The sequence below is a fragment of the Lissotriton vulgaris genome, chromosome 5 (genome assembly GCF_964263255.1).
Source record: "Lissotriton vulgaris chromosome 5, aLisVul1.2, whole genome shotgun sequence".
In the NCBI taxonomy this organism is placed as follows: domain Eukaryota; kingdom Metazoa; phylum Chordata; class Amphibia; order Caudata; family Salamandridae; genus Lissotriton; species Lissotriton vulgaris.
Window position 1 is genome coordinate 904,461,291 of NC_141693.1, and position 18,822 is coordinate 904,480,112.

General features: G+C 39.5%; 1 protein-coding gene across 1 annotated transcript in view; it reads left to right on the plus strand.

Annotated features, from left to right (window-relative positions):
• Nucleotides 1–18,822, plus strand: part of CC2D2B (coiled-coil and C2 domain containing 2B) — a 1,912,120-nt gene that overhangs the window by 953,129 nt on the left and 940,169 nt on the right. Inside the window, exon 20 of the mRNA XM_086919535.1 lies at nucleotides 5,298–5,475. Coding sequence (XP_086775661.1) covers nucleotides 5,298–5,475 — 178 coding nt within the window. The remainder of the gene's footprint in view (nucleotides 1–5,297; nucleotides 5,476–18,822) is intronic.

Consider the following 18,822-nt stretch of genomic DNA (forward strand, 5'->3'; position numbering starts at 1 on the left):
TAATTGGCCGTTCGGAGGTGCAATTTGGCGGGCAGTTCGCCATGCTAATAGGCCCCTAAGTTTGTGGTATACCTCGGTACATGCAAATTTACATTTACACCACTGCACTCTATGCTATTCTACTTTATGCCACCCTACTATTCTCCACTCCTCTCTATGACTTCAACTGTATGCTATTACACTGTACATCGCTCCATTCTACTCCACTCTGTTCCACACCAGTTACTCTACTCTACATTCTACTCTGTTCCACTGTATGCCACTTGTCTCTATGTCACTACACCTCATGCCAGGAACACTCAATGTTATTCCACTTTCCACCACTGCACTGTACATCACTCCACTATACTCTATTCCACTGTAAGACACTCAACTGTATGACACTCCAGTCTACGCCACCCCACTCTACCCTACTATGCTATACTCTAATATACTCTACCCTACTTCACTGTACGCAACTTCACTGTGCAACAATCCACTCTATGCTATCCCTCTCTATGCCAATCCACTCTACTCCACTCTAATGTACGTTATTCCACTGTATATCAGTCCAGTATGTGCTACTTCAGTCTACATCCCTACACTGTATGTTACTCCACTGTATGCCACTCCACTCTACAGCACACCACTCTACACCATTAGACTCTATGCTCTTTCACTGTACTCCACTCCACTGTAGAACATTCCACTCTACACCACTCAACAGAACGCTATAACACTGTATGCCACTGCAGTCTACCCCACAACACTCTACCCCACTGCACTCTAGCCAACACTCCACTCTACGCATATATATTTATATATATATACACATATATATCTATATATATATATATACACACACATATATATATATATATTTTCACCCAAAAAGTCAAATGTTACAGGCTTGTTACAGTTACAAAATAGATTTAAACAAACCTTAGAAATCCACTGAAAAAATAAAGGTTATAGGGACATTATAGTTAGGGTCAGATTTCACATGCTCGAAACAATTCAATTCAGCAGTTATAGTTAGCTGAGCTAACTATAACTTGTGCCCCAGCAATGCACTTCTTAAGACCTCACATATTACATCACTCATGACATGGTCAGTGACATCACTGAATATAACTAATTATAACTATACAAACCTACTGGTGACCGCCAATCTATATAAATAAAAATGTAAATGTTCGTTTGTTCAAAATCTTAAATCTCCGAAAGTTCTTCACTGTTTGCTTTGAAATTTTGACACAACATTGGATTTGATTAAGCACATGTTTATATATATATATATATTCCAGTACTCTATCTTAGGAATCCACTCAGCAAACAGGACTCAGATAGACAAGCGCGGACCCAATCTTTCGTGCTTTTCAATATTTATTTAGAGAAAATTCGCCTCGCATCAGTATGCCGCCATGACGCGTTTCGGTCCGACCTGGACCTTGATCACATGACGCGTTACTCATGGACCCAAGCCGTATTTAAAGTGACAAGTGACCAGTAATTGTAAACAGCTGTTGCATTGCACCATGAAACTGAAAAACAGACTATGCAACGAACACAATGCATATAGATTAGACTGCTAATGGAATACATATGTACAATGATATTGATAGAATGTACAATTAAAATCAGGCGTATTTACAAGTGATTTCATGAATATACATCTATATATTGATACAAAAATATACATATAAGTCTCAGTAGAAAAAAATATATATATACACATATCTAAATAAATAAAGACATATTTAAAAGACGACTCCCCAATGCCATAAGGAGCCCCCCTCATAAAGTTATCGATACATAACCAAATCGATGGTTAACAACTATATATATGTATCAAACTCCAAAAGCAGTTTTAAATATGCTGTTTACAATAATATAGCCCAAGTGGGCAAACACTTTAAACAAGGCAAAAGGGTCCTAGGATGTATAGATCGATGTTATCTGCTGCCTGAAATGTATAGGCGAAAAATAAAGTGATAACATATTTGTGGAACAGTGAAACAAAGGATATAGAATAGGAAAACCCTAAAGACTCTATTAAAATAATAGAGATAACCAACAATGTGTATCGTGAAATTAAAATGAGTGAATACTCAAATTCATATTATAGCGCAGATGTACATTTTCGAGAGACATTTAAAAAGGGGCATCCTTGGAGATTCAGAAACATGTTAGAGTAATAAGCATAATAATCATATCATACAATGCCCATCAAACATGTAGGAAACAGTGTAAAATCCAGACACAGCAGAGTTGAGTAATGTGTTTATATACAGGTATATAAGTCCTCCGTGGTGTTAAGACCATTTGGGGACTTTGGAATTAAGTTCCAAAATATACCTGGTTTCCAGCACTCTCAAGGCACTGTCCCTGTTACCACCCTTGCGAGAAGGAGGTATGCAGTCTATGGCAAAGTACTGAAGCAGAGTGTTATCGCTATCATGCTTGGCTTGAAAATGCCGTGCTACAGGATATGCTTGATCCTTGTTATTGAGGGCCCTGAGATGTTGCAGGATCCTCATGTGCACGGGCAATTTAGTACTGCCAACGTAGCGCAATGCGCAGGGACATTCTAACACATACACGACGTATTCCGTTTTGCACGTAATACGTCGCTTGATTTCAACTGGATAAGGCAAAAATGGAACACTGTATTCCTTCACATTATTCGCATGTTTGCACGCTTTACATTGGAAACATTTGAAAAAACCTTTTTGCTTGGACAGCCAGTTGGAAGGAGGTCTAATTTCAGGATTGCATTTATCCAGACAATTTCCCATGGATCTAGCTTTCCGAAAAGTTATCAGAGGGGTAGGATTGTCTCTAAGCAAATCATTGCCTATGACAGGATCCTTCAACAAAAGATCCCAGTGCCTCCTGAAAATCTTTCTAATGGCCGCTTGCTGTTTGTTATAGGTTATGATGACTCGCAATTTATTGTTAGAATCATCGGCCATGGCAGGGTTTTTTGGGGCTAAGATGTTGTCACGACTCAAAGATTCGGTTTTCCTGATAGCCTTATCAATGATCGCGGGTTTGTATCCCCTTTGAAGGAACCGCTCCTTACAACTTTCCTGAGCCAGTTTACATTCCTTATTGTCACTACAGATGCGTTTGATCCGCAGCATTTCCCCGTAGGGGATGCTGTTGATCAAGTGCTGGGTGTGATGGCTGGAGGCATGGAGAACAGAGTTCCCAGCCGTAGGCTTACAATGGAGTCTAGTGCATAAATTGTTGTTGCTAACATACACTTCCACATCTAGAAAGACTACAGAGGTTTTGCTCATATTCGCAGTAAATTGCAAGTTCAAAAGATTGTCATTTAACTTTTGTATGAACTCCCTGGCTCTTTCCTCAGACCCCCTCCATAAGATGAAGAGGTCGTCAATATACCTCAGCCATAAAGGGACATGTGTCTTCAAGATGTTTTCATATTCCCTTTTCAAGACCTGCTCCTCCCACCAGCCCATATGCAGGCAGGCATAGCTGGGGGAGAAGCAGGCCCCCATATATATATATATATACACAACGTTGGATTCGAATACGCGTGTGTCCAATACGCGCGTGTTTTTATTTGAAAAGCCGAACAGACCCTATTGATTTGGTTGCTGCGCAACAACTACAAGGGACGCATAGAGACAATAGTCTACATATATTAGGATGGACAGTTGGTGTCAGGATGGCAGACCGGGAAGTGGGTGGAGGGAGGTGGGAGGAGTTGGTTCACTTTGCAACATTAAGAAAGGACGCATAGAGACAATAGTCTACATATATTAGGATGGACATTTGGTGTCAGGATGGCAGACCGGGAAGTGGGTGGAGGGAGGGGGGAGGAGTTGGTTCACTTTGCAACATTATCGCGTGTTTAGATATCGATAACGTTGGATTTGAATACACACATGTCCAATACGTGCATGTTTTTAATTGAAAGGCCGAACAGACCCTATAGATTTGGTTGCTGCGCAATAAATACAAGGGACGCATAGAGACAATAGTCTGCATATATTAGGATGGACAGTTGGTGTCAGGATGGCAGACCGGGAAGTTGGTGGAGGGAGGGGGGAGGAGTTGGTTCACTTTGCAACATTAAGAAAGGATGCATAGAGACAATAGTCTACATATATTAGGATGGACAGTTGGTGTCAGGATGTCAGACCGGGAAGTGGGTGGAGGGGGGTGGAGTTAGTTCACTTTGCAACATTAGCGCGTGCTCATATATACACAACATTGGATTAGAATACGCGTGTGTACAATACACGAGTGTTTTTAATCGAAAGGCCAAACATACCCTATTGATTTGCTTGCTGCGCAACAACTACAAGGAACGCATACAGACAATAGTCACAAAAACATATTGTATACCCACATGCATTATGAAATTAAACATATTAGAAACGTGCGCTTACTCTTTTCTTTCTCTTCCATTTAACCAGACTGAGCCACAGCAACGCGTGGCCGGGTACAGCTAGTAGGTAATTATATATATATTTATATATACCTGCAATACCTCGTAGCGCTCCACCACTCATATATACATATATATGGGTTCTTTTTATTGCACAGAACATTTAAAAACATTATTTCACAGGGAACCATGAAAAATATTTCACAGTTCCCTGTAAAATACGGATTTCATTATCAGAATGAAAGTCCTCAACCACCGAAACATTCTGCAGAACTTTGACATTGTCTTGGCTGTTATGATTATATGGCTCAAAGGACCAGTTTAAGAGGCAAAGTTTTCCTAATTATGTGTCAAAAATGCCATTTTGTATAGGAACCTTTCTTGTGAAATGTGCACATTTTGCAATTCATGCATTAAATTATGTGGCAAGTATAGTACGTCTATAACTACATAGTAAATGTTGTTGCCACATCATCTCATAAATCCTCTGGCTGTCACCACTGGTCATTGTTTTATCAATTATTTAGTAATGTATATTCTAATGTCATCAGTGCACACTGTTAGCTGCAATTTTATGAAAATAGCCAAATAAACGTGATATATAAAAACATAATGGTTAACAAGTATTATATGGGCTATATCGCTGGCTCAGAAAAAAAGTAGTCAACGCTTGCTAAAGGTGAGAACTTCACTATGTCAATACCTATTTTGTAGACAGTTTGGAATTCTGTTGCTTGATAAAAATGGGGCAACCACACTGGGCGTGCATGGGTATTCTCTCTCATAGTGTAAAAACCCTTTGTACTGAACAAAAAAGAATGTGTATTTGTTTAGAATCAACCTTCCTGTGATCAAAATACTTAAATGTCTACATCTGTATTTTCGTTATTTGTAGGCATGAAAAAATAAGAAGAGACAAAATCCGAAAACAATGGTATTTAATAAAAATGATTTACAATGGTAAACAGGTTTTTCGAACTGGGGCATTTCCACTGAACATGGTTTTTAAAGTTGAGTTCCGACAACTTTTCAGCATTCAGATATTGAATTGGCCAGAACACATTTGTCTAGAGGTAAATACAAGATATATATTTAGATAAATATTTCAATCATTTTGCATTTATTTTATTTTAAACGTATGTAATTGCACTCTCCCCTATATCTCTGTTTTCACCTACATTTAGCTGTTTTACACGTCTCGCTCGCACCTGTGCCATCTATCTGTAACTAGCTGCTTTACACTTTTGATTCTCCCTCACTCACCGTCATAAATAAACAGAATAAACCACCCAAATAAATACCTGTAGTTCAAAATAACAAACTCTGGTTTCATGAAATGAGCTAACATTCGTCCCCACCACTCAACGACCCCCCTCCTCCCCCGATCAAAGCAAAATACCACCTCTTGTTGGCAAATCTCCTTTTCACACCTTGGGAGAGAGGCTGAAGGGCCTTAAGGAGTAGGAGTTACTTTGTTCAAAGTATTGGATCAGAGTCACTTGGCCTACTTCCCACCTCAGCTCCTAATTGCCTGTGAACCAAAACGATCTCATCTGCAAGAAAGGAACAGATTGTTTGCTTTAAAGACAAAACAGGTGACAACTTGTACCAGCCACAATTGTCGTAAATATTTAATAAAAATCTACTGCTACTAATGGTTTTTAATTTCAGAATTAGCTATATGCTGCGGAAATTACTTGGCTACCTGGAATTAGTGGATAACTGGCTGAAGCAAAACTGTACATTTTTAAATGTGTGCAGATGCTCACGTGTAACATAGCACTTAATCCCATATTACTTTTCAGAATGTATGTGTGTGAGCGCTCACATTTTAGGTTAAGGCACTGGGCAGCTGAGCCTAACTTTTGCAAAGCACATTTAAAGCTGACTTACACAGTGTTAAACTAGCCTTTTTAAATCAGTAAATGGAATCTTCTCTCAAGGCTTACAATTGGATATTTACTCACTCACCCAGTGGCAGGATGCATGTTGTTGTGGTCTTTTTGGAGGCACCAAGCTGCCCAAACCTGAAAAGTGCTAGTATTTAGGACTAGCTATGGGGGAAACAAACAAAAAAACGTATTGGCTACAATATGCATTTGTGGACCTCTTATTGAAAGTGCTCTATGGATGTTTGAGAATGTGTGAGCTATTCACATAAGTAAACTTATATGTGAATAATTCTACACATGCAAGTTTACTCTTACAGATGAAACAACTTTGATACTTTGGGCAGTTCATCACTTACGAGTATAAAGTTACTTAAAAGTGTAGGCTTACATATCTCCACCCCCTGAAAAAGGGTCTGGCACCAACTTTGCGAGGGTAAAGTATCAAATGACAAAAGGACCAGTACTCAGTCCAGCACCAGACAGGGCCATTCACTGATGCTGCGTCACCCTCCCATAGAAAATAACGGAGATAGGGACTTAATTCTTATAGGGAATACTGTTAAATTAAATTAAAATAGTTAAAATGGGTAAATAAATAAATATATACATATATATATATATATATATATTACCTACTGGCGGTCGCCAGTAGGTATATATAGTTAGGATTTTTTCTCTATGGGATTTTTGAAAATTCTATGTCTAATAACTTTGGCGTTTGTGGACGGAATTGGCTGAAATTTTCAGGAAAATGGAACATTTTGTTTCTGAGCAGCCCCTGACAATTTGGGGGGGTTTCATGAAGGGGGGGCGAGCAAAAAGGGGGGTCCCAAAACGTGTTTTTCCCATGTTAATTTCCATAGGGCGGTTGGCCTCACTTTTAGCTCGAACGGCTGAATGGATTTGCACGAAACTTGGCAAAATTGTAGGGACTGTTAGCCCGATGTGCCTTTGCTAGGTCTCAATATATGTGCTCCAGTGGATTTTGAGTAATTTAGGTTCAAAAAAAGATATATATCTGGGCGGAGCCTAACCACACATCTGATCTGATTGGCTGTCAGCACTTCATCCAAGAAGTGTTGGCAGCCATCTTGGGACCAATATACATGATAGCACCTCATTAAAAAGCATTGTAGTTAATAGAGGGTTTTAGGACTTTAGTTACATTATAAATCATTTGTTGATGGTACCATACTCGTTTTAGGAATTGTGGTGGGTTCTAAGGTGATTTTACCATGTGAAAAAACCTTCTGCTGTGATATCATGAATATTGTTTGAAAGAAAACTAATATCTCATGATTTTCCCACAGTGGTTTGGAAGGGGATCTATAAGCTAAACTGAAAGCATATTTTCTGTAAATTCACATTATCTTTCTCAGTCATGTGAAAATGAAGTCTGACATTCTCAGTAAAACATGTACATCCAACAAGGACAGAGACTGTCAGTTGATTCCTTTGTGTTCTACTGCAGCCTCCTAGAGTGTTCTAAAGAACAACTAGAGCGCTAACAGTCCTACTTATTACAAAGGTATGGCACACCTGAAGCCATCTTGAATGGAATAAAGTGGTAACTCTTAAAACATTTAATTTAAAAAGAAACAACATGAGGGGGTATATTTTGCCATAGAAAGTATGATTAGTGCTGCAGAATGAAAAATTAGTGCACATTTTGAGTGACTTCTCAAATCCTTTTCTATTTCATTAAAACATTCTGACATGCAGTCTCCCAAAATGGCCACCAGAGACAAAAGAGCCCAAATGTAGCCCAAATATCACCCAGATGTAGCCCAAGTATAGCCCAATGACAGAATGTCCCAGAGTGTTCTAAAGAACAACTAGAGCACTAACAGTCCTACTTATTACAAAGGTATAGCACACCTGGAGCCATCGTGATGGGAATAAAGTGGTAACTCTTAAAACATTTAATTTAAAAAGGAACAAAATGAGGGGGTATATTATGCAATAGAAGGTATTATTAGTGCTGCAGAAAGAAAAATTAGGGCACATTTCGAGTGACTTCTCAAATCCTCTTCTATTTCATTAAAAAAATTCTGACATGCAGACTGAAACATGCACTTTGAATACCAGCAGCAGACGTCCCTGGTGAGCAGTAGCTTTACTACAGTGATCTAATGTGCAACTAGAGTGCAATAGATCTCGCCCTCGTTTAAGTTAAAGCCATTCTGTTTGTAATGAGGTGGCTTTTTAGCTTTGCTTTTATTAGTGTTTTTTCAACTTTCATGTAAATAACATGCATCTGTATGCATATAAGTATATGTATGCATGCATTCATGTTTGTATTTATATAGATATACAGATGATATATGTTTATATATGTATGTATATATATATATTCACTGAAAAAACCATAGGCTATAGACCATATATAGTTAGGAATTAGCATTTACAAAACCTTGAAAATTCACTGAAAAAACCATAGGTTATAGACCATATATAGTTAGGAATTAGCATTTACAAAACCTTGAAAATTCACTGAAAAAACCATAGGTTATAGACCATATACAGTTAGGAATTCGCATTTACAAAACCTTATTTTACTCACACAAAACCATTGAACTTCCATATATAGTTTGTTGCACTAACTATATATCGCGCACCCGCAATCCACTGCTGATGATGTCACATATTACATCATTCATGACATGGTCAGTGACATCACTGATGACATCACTGATGACATCTCAAATGACATCACTGATGACATCACTGATGACAACATCCAGTGACTGTATGTTTCTGTAAAGTTAAAATATGTCTTACATATTGAAGAATGAGTGGATGTATAAGTGTCTGGATGAAGGATTTAGTAGGTGCATGACTGACTGTATGAGTGAGTGATTAAATGTGTCTCATTGAGTGCATGGGTTAGTGACTAAACTGTCTTAATTTGTGCATCATTATGTCTGTTGTTCTGTAAACTGCTGCATGTGTTGATCAGTAGCTATATGAGTAACTATATGGGTTATTGATTGGTTGCCCAAGTATTTGTATGGGAGACTGAGTGTGTGTGTGGGTGGCTGGGAGGTGTATGACTCTGTGCATAGATGTGTGAGCAGTTGATTCACTAGATGTATGGTTTCAAAAGTGCATGTGGAAACAGATGTATGGGCGGTTGACTGTGTGCATGAGTGTATTGGTGAGTGAATGGATATCTCAGTGCTACATGTCAAAGTAAGTACATATGTAAAACACAGTACATGTGAGAGTTGACATATATAAATAACTGTGCATAAGAGCCAGTGAATGTGTGAGTGGCTGTATGGATCATTGTGAACTTGTATCAGGGATTGTATAAGAGAGTAAATATGTGTTAGTATATGTTTGAATAAGTAAAGTTTGTATAACTGTATAGTTGAGGAAATGGAGGTGTGATTGATTCTTTGCATGACTGACTAGGTGTGTGAATAACTCCATGGATGAGTGACAGTCTGTGAGTGTCTGTTTACACTGATTGTATCTAAGGTTATATTAGAGTCTGAAGAGGTTCATCGTATTATCACATGAATGATATCATCAGTGATGTGATCAGTAATGTCAAATGAGATGTCATCAGTGATGTCATCAGTGATGTCATTTGAGATGTCATCAGTGATGTCATTTGAGATGTCATCAGTGATGTCATCAGTGATGTCACTGACCATGTCATGAATGATGTAATATGTGACATCATCAGCAGTGGATTGCGGGTGCGCGATATATAGTTAGTGCAACAAACTATATATGGAATTTCAATGGTTTTGTGTGAGTAAAATAAGGTTTTGTAAATGCGAATTCCTAACTGTATATGGTCTATAACCTATGGTTTTTTCAGTGAATTTTCAAGGTTTTGTAAATGCTAATTCCTAACTATATATGGTCTATAACCTATGGTTTTTTCAGTGAATATATATATATATATATATATATATATATATATATATATATATATATATATATATATATATATATATATATATATATATATATTCTCTCAAACTTCCTGCACAGCACCGTGAGGGAATGACAAGCCGCACCAGCTGGGTAAGTTTTAAGGTATTCTTTATTGGGCACAAAGAAGACGTGTTTCGAGCACACAGGCTCTTGGTCACATGACCACCACGGACATAGTTGCTCTTTATATAACGTAACAAAACATAAAGCAATGAAAATGAAAGAAAGGCTCATTGTTTACATCACATAGAGCTTTCTATTGTGCTTTTGAGAGGTTAAACTTAATCATGTAATTACATGCAAAAGGAATAAATAAAGCACAATTTTCAATATATGTGTGATTTACAGCAAAACATTGTATATAGTTTAATACATATAGTGCAAAATTAAGGGTGTAGTACCCGATTGGATTTGTAACTAAGGGTTTATTAAGAGGGCAGAGGAGAAAGAGTTACCAATTCATCATCCAGATTTCAAAAACGACTGTGATTGAGGGAATTAAGGACTTAAGTGAAGTTTGTGGGGCTATAGCGGATTTAGGTTTCGATGTGATCGAGCATAAGGTGACTAGGGTTCAACATACCGGGTGTAGTACCCATAATGGTAATGATCCATTCAGAGCTAGAGGTGCTGTTCAGTGAAATAATAAGGTCGATGCCATATTGGCAATATCATTCCTATTACGACAGTTTTGACCCATTAATTGTAAATAAACTAAATAACACTAGTGTACCGTGTCTATTCATATTCTTCATGCAAATCTGTGCTCATATCATGTTATCAGTACAAGTTGGTGAACGTAGTCGTGCTCATATCAATATCTTATATCCGTGAGGTAGTTTATTCATAGTGCTGCGTCCATAGCCCGTATTCTAAAGATAAGATAAAGACAAAGGGATTAGGGTCATTATATCATTATCACATAAACATTATACAGTCTGTTCATCATATCATAATTCATTGGGTTCTGTTCTCCTACCATTAATCAAAAATGTTTTGCAACTACACACACTTATATACAAACAAAATTATAAGTGGGTGTTTAAAAACCATATGGTCAAAAATTCAGAGTCCCTAAAGGTAGACGAAAAAGGTCTCAGATCAGAAAGCAATTTACAAATGAACGTACATTTCTTCATCAACGTTCATCCCCATGGGAACAATACTGCCTGCCTGGAGGATGAATCTCGATTCTGCTCTGTGTAGTGCTGTCACTCTATCACCACCTCTTACATGTTTTGGTATAGAGTCAAGGACGAAAAATGTGGCCTTTGTCCGGTCTCCATCATGATGGTTATGGAAATGTTTGGCTGTGCTATATGTGAAATCTTTATTAGTGATGGCACACCAATGCTCCAGAATTCTCTTTTTAGCTGGAAAGGTGGTAGACCCTATGTACCATTTTCCACAGGGACATGTCACAACATAAATTACAAATTCCGTATTGCAAGTGATTTTCTTGTTTATCTTCCACTTTTTGTTGACCCTGCTGAGTACCACCTCCTTCACATTGGTACTGTACCTGCAAGCTTTGCACTTACCACATTTAGAGAATCCACCCTTTGGTTCTAGCCATGTCTTTTTCTTCTCCATGTGGCTTTGTACAATTAAATCCTTAATCGATTTATCTCTCCTGTAAGTTATTGATGGGTGTTTGTCTAGTCAATGTTTTATCCTGTAAAAGGATATCCCATCATGTAATATGTGACATCATCAGCAGTGGATTGCGGGCGCGCGAGTTATAGTGAGTCCAACTAACTATAATGTGGGAATTTCAATGGTTTTGTATGAGTGAAATGTGCAGCTAGCTATAACTGGTGTGAAACCTATGTTTTTTTCTGTGAATTTCAAAGGTTTTTTAAATGCTAATTCCTAACTATAACGATTGTGAAACCTATGTTTTTTTTTGTGAATTTCAAAGGTTTTTTAAATGCTAATTCCTAACTATAACGATTGTGAAAGCTCTGTTTTTTTCAGTGAATTTCAAAGGTTTTTTAAAAGCTAATTCCTTTGTATATCGAGTTTGTAACTTACGATGTTAAGTGTTTTTTTATTAGCTGTTTTGTATAACTATTAATTATTATTAATTTATTGATAAAAAAGAATTTTGCAATGTATTTTTCTTTTTTTTAAATCATTTTTTCCTGGGGCGCTCAGGGTGCGCGCACCGGTGAGCTTACCCATGTAATTTTGCCTTGGAGCGCTCCGGGTGCGCGCACCGGTAAGCTCACCAGAGAGCGCAGAGAGAGCGCCATTTCTGCATTCATAAAAAAAAATATGTATGAAAACTAAATAATAATGCAAGACATTCAGTACTAGACTTATTAAAGTAGTATTTTTGATTTTTAGGATATGATTTTGCATTTCCATAAAGCTAGCAAATGTCACTTAGACGCGCCGCTTAAGCGCCCACGGAAACGCCCACGTTTGTGCCGCGTTAGCGCCCCCGGAAGCGCCCACGTTTGTGCCGCGTAAGCGCCCCCGGAAGCACTTTGGTGCGCGCAGCGTAAGCGCGTCAAGTCATGTGACCTTAAATTAGCACTTTTCATTGGTTGCTAACAGTTTTTTTTACAAAGAATGAAAACTTCACCCATTTCCTTCACTTCAGCTTTCACTTTTGTGAATGCAAGACCTGTTTGTTTCTGCTCAACCTTTTTGGGATTATAATGGCTGCTAGACCCACCAGTAGCAGTGAGGACTCGAATGGGTTCATAGAAGAAGAGGCTCCTCCACCCAGGGTAAAGGAGCACTTCATTTGGAAGTTTTTCAAAATACCAGCAGATAAAAAAAAGTGAATGCTCCTAAGGTAGAGTGCAAAATTTGCAATACTGTCCTTTCACGGGGTGACCCTACAAGGAAATACAGTTTCGGAAATTCAACCATGATTCGGCACGTTCAGAGGAGGCACCCCCGGAATTATGCTTGGGAGAGTGTCAGAGCTCTGGCACGAGATGCTCCAAGGGATGGTGCTTGGACTTCAACTGGAGGACCAACTACATCATCGGTGAGGGGGCGACCTGAACAGCTGATTCCTAATATTCAGCCTGTTTTTAATAAAATCTCCATCAAATGTAAAGACTGTGATGAACTACTTTGTTACAGTGAACAAAGTATTATGAACATTGCCCGAACAAGAGAAAACCATCGGTGCCGCCCCAAGCCCTAATTTTGACTCTTTCTTTTTGCTCCTGTTGAGCAGTTTAACATTCCCTGTTTTTGTTTTTGTTGTTAAAAAAAGGAAAAAAGAAGAAAAAAAAGTTCTTTTTAGAACTACCTCCAATTCTCAAAATAGAGCTGTATTCTTAAAAAATCAAAAAGAGTAACTGAAGTGGAGTGCAGTGAGAGAGGAAAGGAAAATGAGTGAGAAAGCAAAGAAAGGAACGAGAGGGGAAGGGAAGTGAAATAGGGGGACTGAAAGAAGGTGAGTGTGGGAGGTGAGTAAGGAGAAGGAGAGTGAACATGGGGAATGAGGATAAGTGAACAAAATGTAGTAAAGGAAAGGGGGTGTGGAAGGGTAAGAAAAGAGCAGTCATGTTGAGGAAAGAGTGGAGATACAGACTGGATAAAGGCAAGTGAGTGTGAGACAAGGTGAGTAAGGGAGTGAAGAGACAGAGAAAGTGAAAGAAAAAGTGGGAGTAGAGGACTGTGAGGGAGTGTGGCTGAGTTATAGGGAGTGAGCGTGACAGAAAAGGAGTGAGAGACTAAAGGGACGGAGAGAATGAGGCAAACAGAGAGAGAATGAGGGAAGGGGAGTGTAGAAGTAAGAGGACAGAGGGAGTAAGAGAAGGAGTTACTGAAGTGGAGTAAGGGGAGTAAGGGAAGGAAAAAGAATGAAGGAGTGAAGGATGGGAAGAGAGAGGATGGAAAGTAAAGGAGAAGGTCTGAAAGAAGGTGAGTGTGGGAGTATGGCTCAGTTATAGGGAGTGCGTGTGACAGAAGAGGAGTGAGAGACTAAGGGGACAGAGAAAATGAGGGCAACAGAGAGAGAGTGAGAAAAGGTGAGGGAGTAAGTTACAGGACAGAGGGATTGAGAGAAGGAGTAACTGAAGTGGAGTAAGGGGAGTAAGGGGAGTAAGGGAAGGAAAAAGAGTGAAGGAGCAAAGGATGGAAAGAGAGAGGAAGGAAAGTAAAGGAGAAGGTCTGAAAGAAGGTGAGTGTGGGAGGTGAGTAAGGAGAAGGAGAGTGAACATGGGGAATGAGGATAAGTGAACAAAATGGAGAAGAGCAAAGAAAAGCGCCAGGATACCCGTTGGGTGACAGTCATTGCGCTATACAAATATATCAATACATACATACATACAAAAGACATAAACAACTTCAACATATCTTGATAATGAAAATGTAATGGAGACTGAAAGCAACATTTCATCACATGGAGAAGAAGACTTAAAAGACTTTTTAGATCAATCTCTAGATGAAGAATTTATAGAATTTTTGGATGAAATAGAATGCCAACAAACAGAAATGAACAATATTCATGAGGAGATTAAATATATAAATGAAGATGAAATACCAGATGAGGACATGCTACAAGTTCTATTAAATTATGAGAAATTTGAACAATAAATTATTAATTACAAATTAAAAACTAGTTGACATAATATTCATTTGTATTTCTAATTTATGAGGTAAAAGCGAAGTGAATGTAGTATAATGTAATACTTAAAGTATAGAGTGCAAAATTTTTATGTTCATAGTAAGTTTACTCATATTTACTGCCCTTCTCCCACTGTATTTTTACCAATGTATATTTGACATCTCTTCTTCATCTCCTGCCTCCTTTCTCTCACTGTCTGTCTCTGATGCACCCTATCGCCGCCATTTTGTGTAGTTTCAGAAGAGAGTGAAATGTAATACTTCAAAACTTGAAAAGAGAGCAGGGTAGAGTGCCCCTCACCCCCTAGACCTTCTCAGGAGGTCCCAAAAGGATCTGTTTCTGCTTTCCTGAGAAACTATGGTATGAGTTGAATATACCACAATAACTTGCATTACAACATGCAAGATATCTACAGAGGAGACGATGTACATTTCTCAGATGAGGAGAACAGAGTTTTGCTCTTGAATTTTAGACTCTGCTTCAGTACCTACTTGTAGGTACTTAAATCACCCACATAACACAACAGCTCTTTTTAGAGCTACCCTACCTCTTAGAAATCCAAATTCTTATTTAAAACTATTTTCTTTCACTGTTTTACCCTGTGGTGCGCTCAGGGTGCGCGTACCGGAGAGCGTACATGGGAACGCACCCAGTGCTTACCCCGTGAAAATAAAAATAAAAAAATAATAATTGTTTTCCCCTTCAGGGTCCTTCTAGGCCGCCCTCAGAAAACCTAGGGGGTCAGGGGGTGTCTACCCTGCCCCCTTTTAAACATTTCCCCCTTTTAAGTTTCACCTCAGGTGTCTCGATTTTACAGAGACACAAGATGGCGGACTCTCCGGACTGTTTAGAATGTTGACAGACATCCGACAGCCAATCACCTTTCCGCTCGCGCACTCCCGTAGCACCTCAAGTGCGCTCCCTGGTACACGAACCAGTGAGCGCTCGGAGCGCGCCTATAGATATATATGTGTTTTTGAAGTTAATTTTCATAAAAACCACTGGAGCAATTTTCACCAAACATAGCAAAGGCACTTCTGCGTACCAGTCCCTACAATTTTACCAAATTTGGTGGAAAAAACGTTTTGGGACCCCCCTTTTTTCTCAACTTCACGAATCCCCCCGAAACTTTCAGGGAAGGAGCAGAGTGGAGCTTGCCAAAATTTTGGAAAATTACACGCGAATTCCTCAACCGACGCCAAAGTTATTCCCAATAGAATGTTGCAGATTTCCTATGGTAGCTAGGTCCTAACTATAACTACCTACTGGAGCCCGCCAGTAGGTAATGTATACATAATATATTACCTACTGGCGGGCGCCAGTAGGTAGTTATAGTTAGGACCTAGCTACCATAGGAAATCTGCAACATTCTATTGGGAATAACTTTGACGTCGGTTGAGGAATTCGCGTGTAATTTTCCAAAATTTTGGCAAGCTCCGCTCTGCTCCTTCCCTGAAAGTTTCGGGGGGATTCGTGAAGTTGAGAAAAAAGGGGGGTCCCAAAAGTTTTTTTATATATATATATATATATATATATATATATATATATATATATATATATATATATATATATATATATATATATATATATATATATATATATATGTATATATATATATTCCTTAACGCACTTTCACCAGTCATTGCTCTACTTGTTACGGGTGCTTCCTCATCGCGTGGTGAGACGCGCAGTTACACTCCCAACCCTGGTCTGTAGTTCCAGCAAACCAATTTATTCGAGTGCACGCAAAAAAGCCATCCATCGGGGTTTTCAAGCAGTTTCTAATTATTTATTTCGCGCTTCTGCAGCCAGTTTGACAAACGCGTTTCAGCGTTTCCGCCTTCGTCAGTGTCAACTCATAACTTTACTCATGCAAGTTTAAATAAACAAACAATTACCATGTTAATCAACATAGAAGATGTCTTGTGCATTATTTACAAGTGAAAACATGAAAATAAACAGTGGACTAAGAATGTATTTACAAGCGGCGGCCATTTTAGATGTATTCTTACCCTCTTATTCTTATTGTTTGATCTAATATGTTTATGTACTTATATGCATTGCAAGATACCAAAGCACAGATGATCGTATACAATATGAGGCCCCATCATTAATGAGTATTGCTCAATATATTTGATCAATTTTGTATCATAGAGAAAAAATGTTAGTGACGCTTTTGTCTGTACAAAAAACGAAACTGTTCCACTGCTTTTTCAATAATGCCCTGAATGGGCTTTTGGAAACATCAATTTATCAGCAGTGTTGCACTTTTCATAGGAGATAGATGTTAACTGAGGGGCATGCCCATCTGTACTACAAATGTGCCACAAGCAAGGTGTTGGATGTGCGACTCCCCCTCTTTTCCCCTCCAGGAGAAGAAAATGTTTGTATTTCATGCGGAGGGTCCATCCGCAGAGTCATGCACTACCTACAAAGAGCGCCTACACTCACCCGACGTTGGACCACAGTCTGTGCCTCGGAAACAAACTTAAGGGTGAAGGGCAGCCACCAAGCACCAGAGCTTGGAAAGGGTCCAAACAGTCCTCAAACACGGGCGGTTACCGGAACAACACCGCTGGAAATCCACAGGTTTCCTAGTAACAGATCTCAAATGGCACCTTCAAATCGGGACTCAGCGGGACTTCATTTACCAGCATGCCAGGCTATCACCACCAATGGTGTCCACCAGAGGGCGGGCTACACGACATATAAACTTTGAAGTTCTCCTCTGAAACACTCCTCACTACCTGGGCCAATCTTTGAAAAAGTTTGCAGCAGATGAACGAAACGCGCCAGGACATGTCAGCTCCCCATCTGTACTACAAATGTGCCACAAGCAAGGTGTTGGATGTGCGACTCCCCCTCTTTTCCCCTCCAGGAGAAGAAAATGTTTGTATTTCATGTGGAGGGTCCATCCGCAGAGTCACGCACTACCTACAAAGAGCGCCTACACTCACCCGACGTTGGACCACAGTCTGTGCCTCGGAAACAAACTTAAGGGTGAAGGGCAGCCACCAAGCACCAGAGCTTGGAAAGGGTCCAAACAGTCCTCAAACACGGGCGGTTACCGGAACAACACCGCTGGAAATCCACAGGTTTCCTAGTAACAGATCTCAAACGGCACCTTCAAATCGGGACTCAGCGGGACTTCATTCACCAGCATGCCAGGCTATCACCACCAATGGTGTCCACCAAAGGGCAGGCTACGCGACATATACACTTTGAAGTTCTCCTCTGAAACACTCCTCACTACCTGGGCCAACCTTTGAAAAAGTTTGCAGCAGACGAACGAAACGCGCCAGGACATGTCAGCTGCCCATCTGTACTACAAATGTGCCACAAGCAAGGTGTTGGATGGGCGACTCCCCCTCTTTTCCCCTCCAGGAGAAGAAAATGTTTGTATTTCATGTGGAGGGTCCATCCGCAGAGTCACGCACTACCTACAAAGAGCGCCTACACTCACCCGACGTTGGACCACAGTCTGTGCTTCAGAAACAAACTTAAGGGTGAAGGGCAGCCACCAAGCACGAGAGCTTGGAAAGGGTCCAAACAGTCCTCAAACACGGGCTGTTACCGGAACAACACTGCTGGAAATCCACAGGTTTTCTAGTAACAGATCTCAAACGGCACCTTCAAATCAGGACTCAGCGGGACTTCATTTACCAGCATGCCAGGCTATCACCACCAATGGTGTCCACCAGAGGGCCGGCTACGCGACATATAAACTTTGAAGTTCTCCTCTGAAACACTCCTCACTACCTGGGCCAACCTTTGAAAAAGTTTGCAGCAGGCGAACGAAACGCGTCAGGACATGTCAGCTGCCCATCTGTACTACAAATGTGCCACAAGCAAGGTGTTGGATGTGCGACTCCCCCTCTTTTCCCCTCCAGGAGAAGAAAATGTATATATATATATATATATATATATATATATATATATATATATATATATATATATATATATATATATATATATATATA